Source organism: Notothenia coriiceps, unplaced genomic scaffold (assembly GCF_000735185.1).
Source record: "Notothenia coriiceps isolate Sejong01 unplaced genomic scaffold, NC01 NC01_scaffold00007540, whole genome shotgun sequence".
Taxonomy (NCBI): Eukaryota; Metazoa; Chordata; class Actinopteri; order Perciformes; family Nototheniidae; genus Notothenia; species Notothenia coriiceps.
The window spans coordinates 1-17,101 of record NW_011340241.1 but is presented as its reverse complement, the minus strand read 5'-3'; the positions used below and the strand labels follow the sequence as shown (position 1 = coordinate 17,101).

Genomic DNA, 17,101 nt, shown 5'->3' with positions numbered 1-17,101 from the left:
TTTCATAGTGACCATCACTCTCCACGCGCCATGACGCGCGGGGTCCAGTCTGAGGGCAGCTACCCAGCGCTGAAACTCCCTCATGTGTAAGCGTCCACACCACGGCAGGGCAGATTTCAATATTAACTGGTATGTTAATATTTAATTCAATCTTCTGCAAAGCAAAAAGTAACCGGCAAGCGCCCGTCGACCGAATGTTAGCTTGGGTTCAGTCTGTGGACAGTTAAGCTAGCCCGGCTACTGATATTTTGAGATGTGCATCGAAGCGAGAAGAGGTGTTTGAATGACGCTGCGTCGTAGCACAAGCTACTTATAGGGTGGGTGGATTCCCTGACGTAGACGTCAAGATCACCAGCCAATCAGGATTGGCGTAATGAGATTGATGCTTCTGTTTGCATACGCGTTGAGGCGCATCCCATAGTGAGACATCGAACGGAGTGTTATGAATGAGAACTTGTATTTGTATTGTTATTATTTTTAAAGTAAAGTCACTTGTTACTAGTTACTTTTATAATTTAGTAACTAATAAAGTAACTAGTTACTTTTTTGAGAGCAGTAACTATTACTAGTTACTTTTTAAAAGTAACTTGCTCAACACTGCCCAATACTCATCTTACTTTATGTTTCAGCTAAACTAATAAACTCACAGTCGCTGCGAGAGCTTTGAATATAGGGCAATGCACTCCCATCAGAGAACCACTCCCAGTTTGTACATGAAGACTGAGATATCTGCTCAAATGGAAGGATAAACATCAATTTCATATCTGTGTGTCGATTACAGAGCTGGAGTGGAGATGTGCTGATCTTAGTCAACACCGACACGAGAGAGTTTCAAAGGAGACAATATGACATGATGTCACGATGGGGTGTCATAGCTAAAGACTACATTTTGATTCTACTTTCCTGTTATGTAAATATTGTTGTTGTCTCCTTTAGTTATCTCTTCAGTTAAGTTTCTCTTTATTTAAATATGTTTAGGACTGGAAAAGTACTCAGATTCTTTACTTGATTAAAAGTAGCCTACTAATACCACATTGTAAAAATAAAATCAAACTGAATGTACGAAATTGGCTTGCAAAATGTAGTTAAGTATAAAGTAGTATAAAAGGAACATACTCGGGTTAAGGACAAGTACCTTAAATGTGTACTTAAGTGCACTACTTTAGTTAATGTAGGCTACTTAGTTACTTTTCACCACTCAGACTCAGCCTATTTGTGTCTTCTTGTGCCTTCTTGATATCCATGTTTTTAGGTGTCATTTGACCAACACTGCAGCAGATTCACCTCGAAAGCGACTGTATACATATATTTATATATGATATTATGTATGTCACGGCTGCTTCCTCTAAGCTGTACGTCCCGCTGCACCATCAGCCCTTTTAAATCAAGATTCGGCGTGTTATATCAGATATGGATGGAAATTAAATTCCCTTTGTATTGCTTTGTCCTCTAAGCACAACAGCAAACAACAACAACACACAGATGCAACCATGTCTTGTTTAACCATTTATTTCAGCACATAAAGCTCCCCAAATATACAAATGTCAGAATATAGGACAGAATCAAGCAAGTGCAGAGGTGTAAGCAGCACAGGATCATGGTCAGGAAATGATCTGTGCTGAAAAAACTGAAACGTTGACTTTAATTAAATAATTTTGTATAACCACTTCATATTATTGCTTTCACCTAACCGCATACAGTTATGTGACACCTGTTGACATAATAAATTTAGTTTAAGTTGACATTTCAGTTTTCTCAGTGTGGGCTGAGAAAAGTCTGGTGAAGCACTCTGTACAGAATACATTGGTAATATTAACATGTTTGTGACCTTTTAAATCTCTTCTTACTTTCACATTCTTGGATATTTAACAGTGAAGAATCCAGTCGCTCATTTACACTCAAAATAACTGTTATTGTGGAAGAATAGTGAATATTGAGTAGACTTATCAATGGGACATTCTGTGTGACTGCAATGACGTTTCTGATCTGATATGCATAAAGGCTAATATTATTTAATATATGTAGCAAACATGGACATAAAAGAGAAAGACAAAAGCCTTCACAGTGAAGCTCGTAACAGTTGAAAGACAACCAAATATACTGCATGAATCTGAGTAACAAAACTCAACGCTCTTTGAAAATTAGCTGAGAAAATCTTCATAGAAATTAAAGAAAAAAGACGCTTCAGAACGTGTAGAGGAAGTTTTCAGAAGAATCCACATACTTACATTGTAAAAATAACTAAAGCTAAAAGCTGTTTCGCCATAACTCTAATGGTGCCAATATACTCAAATATGAACAAATAATGTCTAAAAAACAACATTTGGGCTCCAACTATTGAAACAGCAGGACCTGCCAGTGTGATAAGGCTTACTGACTTGTATAACCTTGAACAAGGAGGTCATGTTTTAGTTTGTTCGTTTGTTTGAAGCTTTGCCAGCAGAAAATACTGTGAACCGGTTCCAGTTTTTTCTGTCATCCTATTGGTTCCTGTAAATGCCTATATGTCAGCGTTAGCATGCTTTAATGTATCGGATTAGCAAACAACATTTTAACTTGATTTTCACACAACACTGCTCTCAACTGAAGAGGATAAAGTTCACACATAAACAGAACAAAGTGAAGAATCAGCGAGTTGATAAACAGGTTAATATGGCTTTTAATATGACTGATTCCAGACAGGTTTTTAATCACTTCAAAGTGCAGTTATTGTTATATCACCCCACCTTTCCTCAGAGAAATTAAAATTCATTCCCAAAGGAGAGAAGTTTCACAATATTTCCCTGAAAGTGATGAAAACCACCATATGGCAATTGTTTTTTAGTCTTAAAATGAATCATTCAACTGTTACTGAAGAAACAGATGCTCTGGTAATCCATCATTCATTATTTGATTATACATGAAAGGTGTAAAGGCACCTGCACATTTTGTTGTGATATGGCCCCCCAAGTGAAGTATTTTGTTTGCAGTGAATACAAATAGTCACAGTAGGTTACAGCAGTCAGCCAAAATAATATTTTAAAATAGAAATATACACGTTTCTTTGATTCCCTGACATTTGTAATCAGTACATGGCTCAAACATTACAAACAGTAAGTACAATCTAAAGTACTAATTACAGTGACAATAAATCCATATTTTCTATCTCACAAGACCTCACTGGAAGCCTAACACAGGTCCTAGCTAACGTAATGCTAAGTATGCTACATGCTAATGCTTCTGGAGTGCTTTAACAGACAGCAGCCTTTCAGGAAATCACAGCCTCTCTCTGTTGGCTCATGACAATCATTGGTTCTTCACAAACCTGTCTCTTCACAGGACGTTAGTCATACTCTTTGGACGTCTGCGGGACGACGACCTGCTTCTCCTTGAAGCAGCGCCTGAAGAAGGTGAGCACCGAGTTCAGCAGGTAGTGTTGGCTCCTGCTGGAGGCCATGCTGTGGCCTTCATCTGGGAAAATCTACGCAACAGGAAATACAAATAACTGTCATTTGTTCTTCTTCAATGTATTCAATTGATTGTATTCTAAACGCCAGTGACAGTGACATCACACAGCAGTTTAATGCTTACAAATCCTTAATTTTGGAAATTCACTTTGTTTCTGAGAATAAGACACTATACTAAATCTGTAATTAGTAAACCGTCTCATTAGCTTAGCTGAGCTGTCCAAAGCAAGACCCAACCCCTAGGTCAACAAATGGAAACAACTATGAAAGGCCTTTAACCTGCATTTTCTCTGATGGCCAGCAGGGGGTGGTCCACTAGTGGAAAATAAAAAACCTCAGATTATATAGAAGTCTATAAGACAATGTCACTACTTATTATTTGATTGATTAACACAGAAAACATTTTCCTGACAATTTTATGGTCTCAACTTCTAGTTTAAAGCCTTTTCCAATTCAGCATAATGTTAATTTAGTAATATATGGTCCCATTCAGAGTAAAATTAATGATAAAGAAGGATGTGTTTCAGGAAATGGCTTATGATACACTAACGGAGGATGTTGGGCTTGGGTGTTATCCATGCTTTCGTTTTGGAACTTTAACCCTTTCATTATGTGTTTTCACTTCATGAATGTTTAATGCAAGTCTAAAAATGTGTTGGTATTTATAAATCAAGTTGGGAGACGGAAAAACAAATACTTAGCTACATGTAGGGCTTTAAAAAGGTAGTACACACAGCAATTGAGGACGTGACGGTGACTAGGTTCACTTCTTGTCCAAAGGGAATAACATCTAAAGTTCTTGACATAAAATATAAGGTTTATGTCTTGTTTGTTTAATCTTAACAAAAACAGATCAAAATGTTTCTTGGCCAAAAGCAGTTGCCTGGCTACCAGCATAGACTACAGGAAGTGGCCTGTCGCGGTGTATGTTATCTTTGGACAGAGCCGGGCTGACTATATATTATTTCCTGACCCGAGTTTGTTTGCTTTGTTTAGCGAAGTGGCTGCAGTCTCCAAAAATATACTCCCTGTAAAAGCATGGGAATGCTATCGATCTTTACATCTAACTCAGAGTGAAAAGGTCAGTATCAGGGAGAAGTGTCTGTGACATTTCTATTTTTTTAAGTTCCACTCCAATAAATGTTCAGATCTCTATTCTTGTTTTTCTTTGAAAATGTTTAAGGTGCACATTTCTCAACATGTTAAGTGTTGTCTGTACAATAACTAAATTAGTATATGTTCAAACCAATAACACAACAGTTATATGACAACATGTGTCTTGTTCGTAACATGATGTCCCTCAGAAAAGAAAGCAGCAGTCACCTGGAGAGTGTAGTTCACATTTAACACTGACAGCAGTTTGACCAGCTCAGCAGAATGCTGGAAATGAACGGTGGCTGGAAGAGACAGAAAACTGAAATAAGAATGTGACCAAGCATGACACAAAAGCTTCTCAGTCCATTACACTTCCACATTTGGGAGGTAAATGATAATGCATTGCTGGGCAAAGCGTGCCCAGCAAATGTAATGTTACATTAGCTTTCCAAATTCCACCAACCAATGCAAAGAAAGACCCTGATTGTACTTAAACATGTTTCTGTATGCACATTCCTAAAAATACTAGGTATATTTTCTTAATCTCCAATACAGTGGCAGGAGGCCAAGAACAGTCATCTTTAAGATGCTGTTAGACACACATTGAATGCCACAAAACAAAAGTCCATTCCTGGAGTTGTCCTGCCAATACACGTTATATACATCCACCTATCTGCTGTATTGAACCTCACCATCTGCTGTGCCGTGGATGATCAGAAAGTTCAGAGGGCTCGATGCTGTGCTGTTTCTGAGCAGACTGGAGATCTGTAGGGACAGAAAACAGGACCGTGAGCCTCCGCTGACCAAACACTGTCTCAAAAACATCCCATTTATTTACTCTAAGCAAACCTCAAGTTATGGTCTTATATTAAGGGGGTAAACAAAGAGCATCAGGTCAAATAATCTAATCTGTTAACAAGATCAGTTCCAGTACTGTGTAGAGCACATAAACTGACAAAGCAGGGGAATTATTTATCCGTGGACAATGCATTTGAAACATACCACAACAACCACAGACAGACATCTCTGAACCACACCTTTTTCTGGTGTGACCCCAACCAAAAAGGTACAAATAAAATACTTGTCGACTTTAAATTCCAATTTCCAAATTTGATAATAAAAAAACATGTTTTTCTGCTATAGCCCACCGAGCACAAAGATGAACAGAATCAACCCATCTTATCAGAAAGTTGAAGAGTAGAATCCTCTCTCAGCAGAAAGGTGAAGAGTATAATCCTCTCATGAGGCGCTTTCACACCGGAGTACTTTTCCCCGTACTTTTCCCTTTTAGTTCCGATAGTTCCTGGGATTTTGCGTTCACACCAAAAAGAGAACTTAGTTCATGAGAACTTTTCCCCCCTGTTGAGTCTCTGCTAGAGAGCAGGTACTTTCCTGGGGAGAAATAAGTTCCAATTTCTATTGGCTGGGCGAATTACAAACCACGGCCCGTAAAACTCTGAAAAGTTTATTAGCATTAGCCCAGCGCACCAACGGAGAGAGACTAACTTATGGCAACACAAAAGAAAACATGGGAACGGTGGAGATGAGGNTTTATTATCCTCGCATTAGCATTATTAGCATTAGCCCCGCGCAGAAACGCAGAGAGACTAACTTATGGCAACACAAAGAAAACATGGGAACGGTGGAGATGAGGAGGTGTCGGCGTTCTGCGATTTACTCTGAAGGCTTCAGTAGAAGTTGCTGGGAGTCCCAGCAGCTTCTACTGAAGCCAGTCCCCAACGACTTCCCGCCGGAGACTTCGGGTGGCAGTATACGCCGTGAAGTTGTTTGCGGCCTGCCTGTAAACCCAAAGCAGAAAAAGAAGAAGAGACGTCAGTGGCTTCATTTGCGTAATCTTCCCTCAGGGACTTATTCCGGTGTGAACGCGATCTGCTCTTTAGTTCCATGGGGGAACTAAGTGCTGGGATCTAAGTAGCCTACGACAAAGTACTTGGTGTGGAAGCGACCTGTTCCAGAGGCATGACACAGGAAATGTGAGTGTCTGAGAGGAGAAAGAACACCACTCTGCGAGGTTCACTCCCCCCTCTCTGCACAATACCCCTCATATGAATGAAAATAACAGGTGTGCATGAAATCGCTCCAGACCCCCTGCTTTGTGCTCGTCTCACATATTATATCATCTCCTGCGTCTCATTTACATGTTGAATGCTATGATAAAGTGTTTACACCAGTCTAGTTTGCATTCAGATGTTGGGAGTACATTGTGTGAGTTCTGAACACGTCTCATTCAAGCAGAGAGAAGAATGAATAAATGAATGCATTCTATCTGTTTACTCGACATGAAGCACTTATGCTTTTGTGGAAATAGTAGCACGTTCTTACTTGGTATTTGTGATCGTCTCTCGCTGGGAAGCCAAAGTATTTCTCAGTGTGGGCCGACCCTTTATGAAAAGAAAACGGACACATTGTGAGCAGTGCTGTTGTAATTCCTTCACTATACCTTCACTCCATGTCTTTGAATATCAAATTCACTTGACAGTGGACACTCAACATATTTTGAAAATAATCAGTATTGATGACCAGATACGGAGTAATTGTGTTTACTGGCTGTTTGGATGCCCATGTAACCCTGTTCCCTACAGTATCAAGTCCCATAATACAAAACGGCATTCTTAATTAGGTTTTGAGGGGGCTGTACCCTGATTACGGTTGCAGTTTCAAACACGCTGTCTAAGTTGTGAATTGGACAAAAACAAACTGAACTGCTCTAGTTAGATTGTTGCATTACATAGGTGTGTTTTATACATTGTTTAGCTTAGAGACGTAAACAAAAAAAAAGAAAAGTTGACATCCAAGACGACAACAGCGGTATCTATCCTTCCACCAACCCCAGTCTCTACCAAGCAGACTTCTTCTCACTTTGATTATACATTTATTTGTGATACATTTCAAACAAACATTAACAGGGAGAAAATATGTATCCCCTTGAAACATAATTGCTGTTTCCATGTAGGGGAACGTCATTTTCCAAGCCCAGGCAGCCTTGTCAAGTTTGGATTAGCAACGTGTTGTAATCTTTGCTAAACTGTAAGGAGGTCTGATATACCGTAGAGTCTCCAGTTGGTGATGGGAGCCACAGCGATACCACACTGGAACATGGAGCTGTGTGAGAGGAGCAGGAGGGAGGACAGATACCCTCCGTACGCCTGGAGAAACACAAGACAGCTGCTTTAACAAAGAAACATCATACATTTTATGTGGTTATTTATCAATTAGATAGAAAGGTAGTGTTACCTTTCCATATACTCCAACTCTGTTGCGATCGATATAGGGAAGTCTGACCAAGTGCCTACAAATGTTGAGAGGGTTAACTACATAGCAAAGATAAAGAGAACAATTCCTAATGAGACCACATAGTAAAAGATTGTCCTTGGCTTTACAAATTCATCTGAATCATAGTATGCCAAAGAAGTGTCTTCCTTCTAAATATTGAGATGTTCATTAACCTTTTAATTAACATGTCCTGTTAAAACCTGTTAGGCCCCAAGCCTGTTTTTCAGGTTTCAGGCTCGAAAATGACATTCCCAGAACAAATGACCATATCTTCTTTTTTAAAAGGGTTAAATTAATAATCTTTTTTCTCAAAGTAATGATAAGCCTGGGAGTCGGATGTAGAATAGTCAGAATCAATATAGATGTTTTTTATTTTAAAGAAAATTCAGATTGAACATAGTAAAAAACTGTAAATTATAGTGTCCGTCCAAAAAATATTTTGTACTTATAGTGAAAACTAACCTTGGATGATGGGTTAGTAGACTAAAAGCTTTAAGAATCCAAAGTACAACATATAATAAGTACCCTGTATCAAGATTGATGCAAAACAAGTGATATTTGACCTTTTTAGACAGATTTAACAAAAAAACTCTTCTGAGGCCATTTGGGTTGTTTTGTTCGATTTTGACATGTGACATCTCTTTCTGACCTTAAGAGCCAATATGTGACCTGCTCTATCGAAATCAGTCGCATTGACCCGAAGACACATTTTGAGTTGTATACACTGCTGGAAAGAGGATATTCCTAGCTTTCTAATGATATCAGGATTGTTTTTGTACTCCAAATATTAAGCGAAATATGTCACATTATATAGTGACTGTCACCGAGTCATCATTTTGAGAAAAAGGCCTTCAAAGTTTTCTCTTCTCTGGAATCCATCGATCTGATTGATTATTAGCGGAGNCGGCATTATTCAAGTGGGCACGGAGTAAACTTAAAAACGCACAGCAGGCATACAACAGCCGGTGTTCTCGTGAGGTTTCCCCGGGGCAAACGCAATACACACAAAGCATTTACCACAAAAACCACACACGTTACAACACACTCACAGCTTCCCCAGACCTGCCAATCCAAACGAAATTTCCCTCCATGGTATTTTTTCATTTGCTCCGCAACTTTTATCAACTCGACGCAGGTTCCGAGGAAGGAAAACTTTGGAAGGCTTTTTTTTCTCAAATGTGACTTCGGTGACGTCACTATTAATGTGACATATTTCGCTTAATATTTGGAGTACAAAAACAATCCTGATATCATTAGAAAGCTAGGAATATCCTCTTTCCAGCAGTGTATACAACTCAAAATGTGTCTTCGGGTCAATGCGACTGATTTCGATAGAGCAGGTCACATATTGGCTCTTAAGGTCAGAAAGAGATGTCACATGTCAAAATCGAACAAAACAACCCAAATGGCCTCAGAAGAGTTTTTTTGTTAAATCTGTCTAAAAAGGTCAAATATCACTTGTTTTGCATCAATCTTGATACAGGGTACTTATTATATGTTGTACTTTGGATTCTTAAAGCTTTTAGTCTACTAACCCATCATCCAAGGTTAGTTTTCACTATAAGTACAAAATATTTTTTGGACGGACACTATAATTTACAGTTTTTTACTATGTTCAATCTGAATTTTCTTTAAAATAAAAAACATCTATATTGATTCTGACTATTCTACATCCAAACTCCCAGGCTTATCATTACTTTGAGAAAAAAGATTATTAATTTAACCCTTTTAAAAAAGAAGATATGGTCATTTGTTCTGGGAATGTCATTTTCGAGCCTGAAACCTGAAAAACAGGCTTGGGGCCTAACAGGTTTTAACAGGACATGTTAATTAAAAGGTTAATGAACATCTCAATATTTAGAAGGAAGACACTTCTTTGGCATACTATGATTCAGATGAATTTGTAAAGCCAAGGACAATCTTTTACTATGTGGTCTCATTAGGAATTGTTCTCTTTATCTTTGCTATGTAGTTAACCCTCTCAACATTTGTAGGCACTTGGTCAGACTTCCCTATATCGATCGCAACAGAGTTGGAGTATATGGAAAGGTAACACTACCTTTCTATCTAATTGATAAATAACCACATAAAATGTATGATGTTTCTTTGTTAAAGCAGCTGTCTTGTGTTTCTCCAGGCGTACGGAGGGTATCTGTCCTCCCTCCTGCTCCTCTCACACAGCTCCATGTTCCAGTGTGGTAGGCCCATGGGGTGTTTTGTTCGATTTTGAACATGTGACATCTCTTCTGACCTTAAGGAGCCATATTGGACTGCTGCTCTATCCGACAATCAGTCGCATTGACCCGAAGACACATTTTTGGTTTGTATTACCACTTTGCTGGAAAGCAGGATATTTCCTAGCTTTTCTAAATTGATATCAGGATGTTTTTGATACTCAAATATTAAGCGAAATATGGTCCACATTATATAGTGGACTGTCACGAGTCCATCATTTTTGAGAAAAAGCCTTCAAAGTTTCTCTTCTCTGGATTCCATCGATTGATTGATTTAGCTGGAGCAAATGATCAAAATACCCACGAGGGAAAATATTTTCCGTTTGGATGGCTGGCTGGGAGAGAGCTTGTGAGTGTGGGGTATACATGGTGTGTGTGTTTGTGTAATTTGCATTTGTGTGTATGATAAGCGTTTGTTGCCCGGGAAACCCTCACGAGAACACACCCGTCTGTTGTATGCCTGCTGTGAACGTTAGGAGTTACTTCCGTTCTTCCACTGTACTTATGCCGTTACAAGCATCAAAGTGTATTTATCATCTGACTTTGCCGAAACAAGTGTTAAATTCTGAAAGCCAAGACTTTGTTTTAATTGAAATCAGATGAAAACAAACTGTACGGACCCAGCCGTGATATTTATGATCTACTCTACGCTTACATTTCCATAATGTCAGCCGGAGGGAGGGGGAGCGGGTGCTGCGGAAGAGCAGATTGCCCGGTCCACTTCCTTTACAAGCTAAAGAATGTATTACGTGTGAGTTGGGAAATAAAAGGTTAATATTCTGAAAAGCCAAGACTTTGTTTGTTTAAAATCAACAAAACACTATTTTTTACGCAATCCATGTATTTTTAAATGAGATCCGTGCGACTCACCGACTGATTCCGAGGAGCGGGTCACAGTATAGAATAAACATTACCAATATTAGCTAGTCTTAGACTTGACATGCCCACTCTGAACATGCAACAGAACATTGTTGCATGGCAACCATGCACTTACAACTGGCAATTATTGGGTCAAGGGGTCCAGTCTTGCACCACACCTGATCTCTCAAAAATGTAATCTGGGACACGTGGCTCTTCTGGTAGATGGGTTGGGTCATGGACCTATTAACGTATCGTTTTCCATCAAAATCGCTGTGGTATCAGTGCTGGCAGGCAGGTTTACAGTTGAATTCGCCACAACATTGCCTGGAAAGTGGGCCGTCTTAACATTCTCAATGAAGGCTTCTCTTGTTGGTGAGAGCGCAGGTTTGGAGCCCACATATGGCCCTTCTCCACTATTTCCTCAACAAGTATGCTGTGTTGACAGTCTGTGTCTCCTTTAGCCATAACAGTGCAGTGGCTGGTCGAGGACTTGCGTGCGAATGGTCCGCCACCGCATGTTGCCACTCGCCGGCGAGTAGTGCGTATCGCTTGTCAGGCTTTAGACCGAGTCCTTTTCCAACCCTAGTAATGACGCTAATAGTGCACATCCCCAATATGGCATGGGCTGGAAAAGGTTCCGACAATTTCTGAATGCTGGACGTGTTGCCTGATGTCCACTATTGCCCTTTTCCTTGGCGGGGGGATCCATTGATGAGTTGACCATCCAGTCCTGCCGGATGGTAAAATTGGTAAGGAGTAGGAAAACACATCTGTGTCAGCAGAAACCACAGAGATGGAATGGGCTTCTTCCCAGCACACCCCAGGACTTGTTGGACAATGAGGTGTCAGCTTCTTCCTGCGATTTTCTAGCTCAATCGGCTCCTCTTCTTCCATCCTGATCTCGATGGAGCAGAGAGTCTCCTGTCCCACCAACTGTGTTTGTTGTGCCCCGTAGATGGACAAAGCCTGTGTTCGGCTAAGCGTTCCCTTAAATAGTAATAGGTTGAGCTGTTCTTGTTTTCAATGATGCAAGACAGACTTTTGGAATGGTGGCATAAAGGGGTTAATATCCGAAAATGCTCAAGGGATACAGGGCACCCTCCTTGGATTTGAAGAGGCCCCAGCTACAAGAAACAGCGACGATGTGGTTTCCACCGACTAAAATTTGGTCCAATTCAGAAAGGCTCATGGACTCTGTGGATCCTCTATAGATAGTCCATTCGCAACAACCAATTCTCTTTCTCCCCCCTTACACGCGATGGGGCCCTTCTTCTATGTGGCAGAGATTAAGGCTTATAAGAGTAAGGGAACTTTACATTAACAAGTGTTCGGTAGCTTTAGCAACTCTCTGACAACATGGTTGCTCCAGCACTCTCTATTTGCTACTTCCAGGTCCGAAACTGGGATAAACTGAACAGCCCTTCCTTCCCCAATACCCTCCGGGTTCAATAATTGACTCTTATTCTGGACCACTCTAAAATCGAAAAGGTTTAATCTTCAAGTATTTACAAGCGACCCCCGTCTCATCAGAAACATCTCTTGGTAATAACAAGATTGGAAGAGGAACAAAAAAAAAAAAAAAAGGTCCAAGCTAATATGTGAGGTCTGGGATGGGCATTAGCGGAGAGTGAACAATAGTACGGCCTGTTCAGGCTCAATCTCACAACTTAAAGGTTGTCCCACCGTATCTATACACCAACCTAACTCTCCAAAAATACCCTAATGTCCACGGATACCTGTAACAGATGGCCACACGTACCAGCAACATATCATATGTTTTGGTCTGTTCTCGCTACAAGGATACCTGGACAAAACATTTCAAACACCTCGCTGAGGGCCTGACGTGGTATTGACCCTAGGTCAGAAACTGCATTTTGAGTACTACCTGACATTCCGACATGTGAGGAGGAAACTAAGGACACGTATGAGACTTTGCATCTCTATTAGCACGTAGAAGATACGCCACAGAGTTGTTACTTTAGAAATGAGACCACCTAAAGCATCTCTATGGCTTAAAGATCTAATGTTGTACCTGAACTTGGAGAAGATTAAATATAACCTGAGGAGCTCCTCAAAACTATTTGAATCTGTCTGGGGCTCTATGATAGCCTACATAGCTGAACTTAAGATACTAAATTAAGAAGAAAGGGGGGGGACTACGAATGTATGTGTATGTTTTTATTTTATTTTTTCTTGTGTCTCTTTTTATCTGTTTGTTTTATTTTTTATTTTTCCTGTCTTTGTATACATGTATGTATGTATGTGTATGTATGTGCATGTATACATGTGTGTGGGTATGTACACACATGTATGTGTATGTGTATATGTGGGTATACATACAGTATGTGAGTATATGGGTACATGTATTACTGTTACTATTCTTTATTTCCTTATCTATTCATTTTCTTTTAATATTACACTACATTACTTTACTTTTACCTATACATGTATCTATTTATTTATTTAGTTATTTAATTTAATAGCTAGGACCGGGAGGGTGGGAAAGGAAAAACAAAAAAAATATATTGACTCTATAAATGTTAACTCATTGTGCCTGACTCAATACAAAAAATATTTTTAAAAAAAACGAATGAAACAGCAGAGAAAAGGTTCAACCCCACAGCTCCCGGACTACTATGGAAACAGGCTAAAATGCTGTGTTTCATATTTTTATCTTTTTATCCATGTCTTTATACATGCTCTTACAAACCTAAAAAACATACCATTACACAACTAAAAAGTAACAAAATGAAGGTGACGGCTTTGTTACCAAAGTTTTAAATGTCTGAGAACTACGGTGGCCTTCAAGCAACGTAAAAACATGAAAGATCCTCTCTAGAGTTTGGTTTATTCCTTCTGATGTTGTTATTTTTACCATTATTATGTTATTTTTATCTTCATTTTCCTTTTTATTTATATATTTATTAATCTTTGTTCAGTCCTTGTGCTTTGGCCAAAATGTCCCTCCAGGACTCAATAAAGGCTGATCATATATGAAATAGTAGGTATCAGTTTGGACTTCACTAAGCATCTTATAACCTTATCCACAGTTTAAGGAGCAGGTGTAAGAGAAATCTATAAGTACAATTTCGAAAGGCCCCAAATCAGGCTGCTATGTGTGAGCAGATCTAACAATCAAGCCAACCTAGAGACTCCAGTGTAACTGTTGAGATACCTGATACTGAAACCTGAGTTAAACAAAGGACCACTGGATGTTTGGTATAATGATCTACCAACATGCTACCTAGAAGTCATTCTGTTTTACAGTTGAGCAACTTGTCCCCAGAAGTTAGTTAATTGCAAGTGTAACCCTAGGCCAACCAGGGACCTTTAGATATTTGTTCTAATGATCAACCAACTCAGAACCTATTATCAAGTATAAAGATTGAGCTACTTGTTCCCTAAAGTAGAGGACCGGCTGCCAAAACCCAGGATTGAACCAGGGTCCTTTAGATCTTCAGTCTAACCAACTGAGCTATGTTGGCACAAAATGCCACAATATGGTGGACTACAGGAACAAAATCAAGCAAGATCTCCTAAAAATATCAGAGTTTACAGAACGTACAACTTCTGCTTCAGTGACCACAGCCACAGCTTACTCCAGAGCTGTGATCTGGTCCTGGACATCCACAGTCCCCAGCCTCTGGTGGACCTCGTGCAGGACCCTCTGACCCTGGAAGCCGCTGCCCCGGCCGTCCAGACGGGCCACGATGACGCTGTCTGAGCTGACCAGCACTGAGTCCCAGCCCAGAGAGAAGCGCTCGCTCACCGCCTGGCCACCGGGGGCACTGTCTCTGTGGAGGCACAGGATACTGTTTTTCTTTACCCCAATAATTCATAACAATCTTAATTTAATACATGATTCACATTGATCTGCATTATTTAACGATGAATTTAAAATAACATACACAATCAGCAGAAGTGGATGCTCCATGGATTCATCCAATGCTATTGGGACAATTAACTCCAGACGAAGTTCTGCAAAACACAAATTCATGGTTTTAATATCATGTCATGTGCACTGTCGACTTTAACAGTTGAAACTGCTTTAAGTGAACCACAGATCAGCGGCACACATTTATCAAAATGCTGTGGACAAAATCCTACAAGAGAGTAGAATATTTAGCTTATTGTATTTGACTTTTTGACGTTTGTCATTGGGGAATTTCAATGTTTCTAGTTGAATTTTGTCATAGACATCTACAGTGCATATTCAGGACTGGTAAAATAAAAATAAAAATGCAATGAAACTGCTTAGGAGCTTATTTTAATAAACTGACATTACTGCACTCTAAACACATTTTGTTTAGGCTGTAGCTTAATTCTTTTTAAATTAAATGTTGTACTGTTTATTTTACAGTACTGTGTTGTATTACAGTGTTTTTGAATTCGACATATTACATTAATCTCAATTCTGTAGTAACTACAGAATTATTTGGTTGTAAAAAGCGAAATAATTCATTTCAACACTACTGTATGCAATAAATATACAAGTGGATGGCTATGATAAATAAACCTTGTTAAAAAAATGGATTACAATAATCCTCGATTTATAGTGATCATACAGTCATGATCAGTGTAAGATGTTTCCACTGTTTAACATATAACATATGTTTAACTCATAGCTTAACATTCAGTTAAGAGGGGTATTCTATAATGAAGATGAGTCACATGTGAATGTTGATATGGACTTCAGGTTATTGACACAGTGATGTGAGAGCCGGAGAAATAAAGAGGCAGTCAGGGTATGTGAGGCGTTAACTGGTGTGAACCAGCGCAGCAGAGAGGTCCGTACAGCACCGTCAGCTGAGGATAAGTGAGCGTGTCACATATCAGAGAGCATACAGGACTGAAGACGTGAAGAAGCCAGTCAATTAGTGCTTTGTCCTCAGGCCAACACTACTGCAAGAGCACCATGACCTGAATGAGAAATATTATACAGGTGATGTAACTATGGACAGGGTTGGGAGGGTTACTTTGTAAATGTAGTTAGTGCCCGAATACTGAATACATGGCTCTGAAAGTAATCTGAGACACTTATTTTACTGTTTTAATGGCTTATCAAGAGCACAACTCAAACACAACATCTTGGTGTCATTCTGGACAGCTCCCTCTTATCTGCACCCACATAAAAAACATCACCCGGACTGCATTCTTCTCCAGACTCCTGTCTCAATCCACTAAAGTCCTGGTTCATGCATTCCTCACATCCCGTATTGACTATTGTAATACCATGCTCTCAGGCCTTCCCATCAAACTCCTCAATAAACTTCAAGTCATTAAGAACTCTGCTGCCCGGATCATCACCCGTACCAAGTCCTCTAACCACATCCCCCCCATCCTCACCCATCTGCATTGGCTACCTGTAAAATACCGGATAGACTTCAAAACCCTCCTGCTCACATTCAAAGCCCTCCACAACCTGGCCCACCTATCTGGCTGACCTCCTACCCCCTCTCCTCGCCCCCTCCGCTCCTTCTTTGCTGGCCTGCTAACTGTCCCGACCCCCCGCCTAGTCACGATGGGGGCTCAGGCTTTTAGCTGCTCCCATGGAACTCTCTCACCCTTCACATCCGACAGTCTGACACACCAAATTCACGTCCCTCCTCAAAACCCACATGTTCAGATCAGCCTACTCACTGTAGTGCTACATTATGTCTCCTGTTTCCCAACATGTTCCCTGTTACAGTCCTTTTGTACTGTCTTAAACCTTTCCTTAGAATATTTTATGAATGGTAAGGTGTCTTTGGTTGCTTTGAAAGGCGCCTCTAAATAGAATTAATTATTATTTATTATTATTATTATTATTATTATTATCTGAAACGTTGTAATAACTTTAAAAACGTTTTCCAGTCACTTGCCCCCATGCATTCACTCTCTCTCTCTCTGCGCTCACAGACATGCTGCAGCGCGGTGCACACATATCTGCCGATAATGAATATTACATTTTGTGAGGAAACCTTTCCATCAATAGTTCCAATAAGTATTCCAAAAAGTATTCACTTCAGGTTTACGAAAGTAACTATAATCAGATTGCTCGTTTTTCAAGAAAAATCCTGTAAGTCAATATATTGACTTACTATCTCAATATATTGACTTAGCTATCTCAATATATTTACTTACTATCTCAATATATTGACTTAGCTATCTCAATATATTGACTTACTATCT

General features: G+C 39.7%; 1 protein-coding gene across 1 annotated transcript; it reads right to left on the bottom strand.

Annotated features, from left to right (window-relative positions):
* Window positions 1–2,708: 2,708 nt before the first annotated feature.
* Window positions 2,709–14,909, bottom strand: LOC104944121 (inactive dipeptidyl peptidase 10-like). The gene is made up of 8 exons (XM_010769596.1): window positions 14,839–14,909; window positions 14,530–14,724; window positions 7,797–7,851; window positions 7,609–7,708; window positions 6,885–6,943; window positions 5,234–5,306; window positions 4,770–4,843; window positions 2,709–3,460 (listed from the first exon to the last, which is right to left on the bottom strand). Exons 1-8 carry the CDS (start codon window positions 14,862–14,864, stop codon window positions 3,323–3,325), a joined length of 720 nt encoding a protein of 239 aa, XP_010767898.1. The 5' UTR covers window positions 14,865–14,909; the 3' UTR covers window positions 2,709–3,322.
* Between the last annotated feature and the right edge of the window lie 2,192 nt (window positions 14,910–17,101).

Coding starts and splice junctions, on each gene's coding strand:
- LOC104944121 (XM_010769596.1), bottom strand. CDS start 14,864: ATGGAGCATCCACTTCTGCTGATTGT. Junction 5,307..6,884: donor GAGACGATCACAAATACCAA/GTAAGAACGTGC, acceptor CTGTCCCTACAG/ATCTCCAGTCTGCTCAGAAA. Junction 3,461..4,769: donor ATGTGAACTACACTCTCCAG/GTGACTGCTGCT, acceptor CCTGTTGCGTAG/ATTTTCCCAGATGAAGGCCA.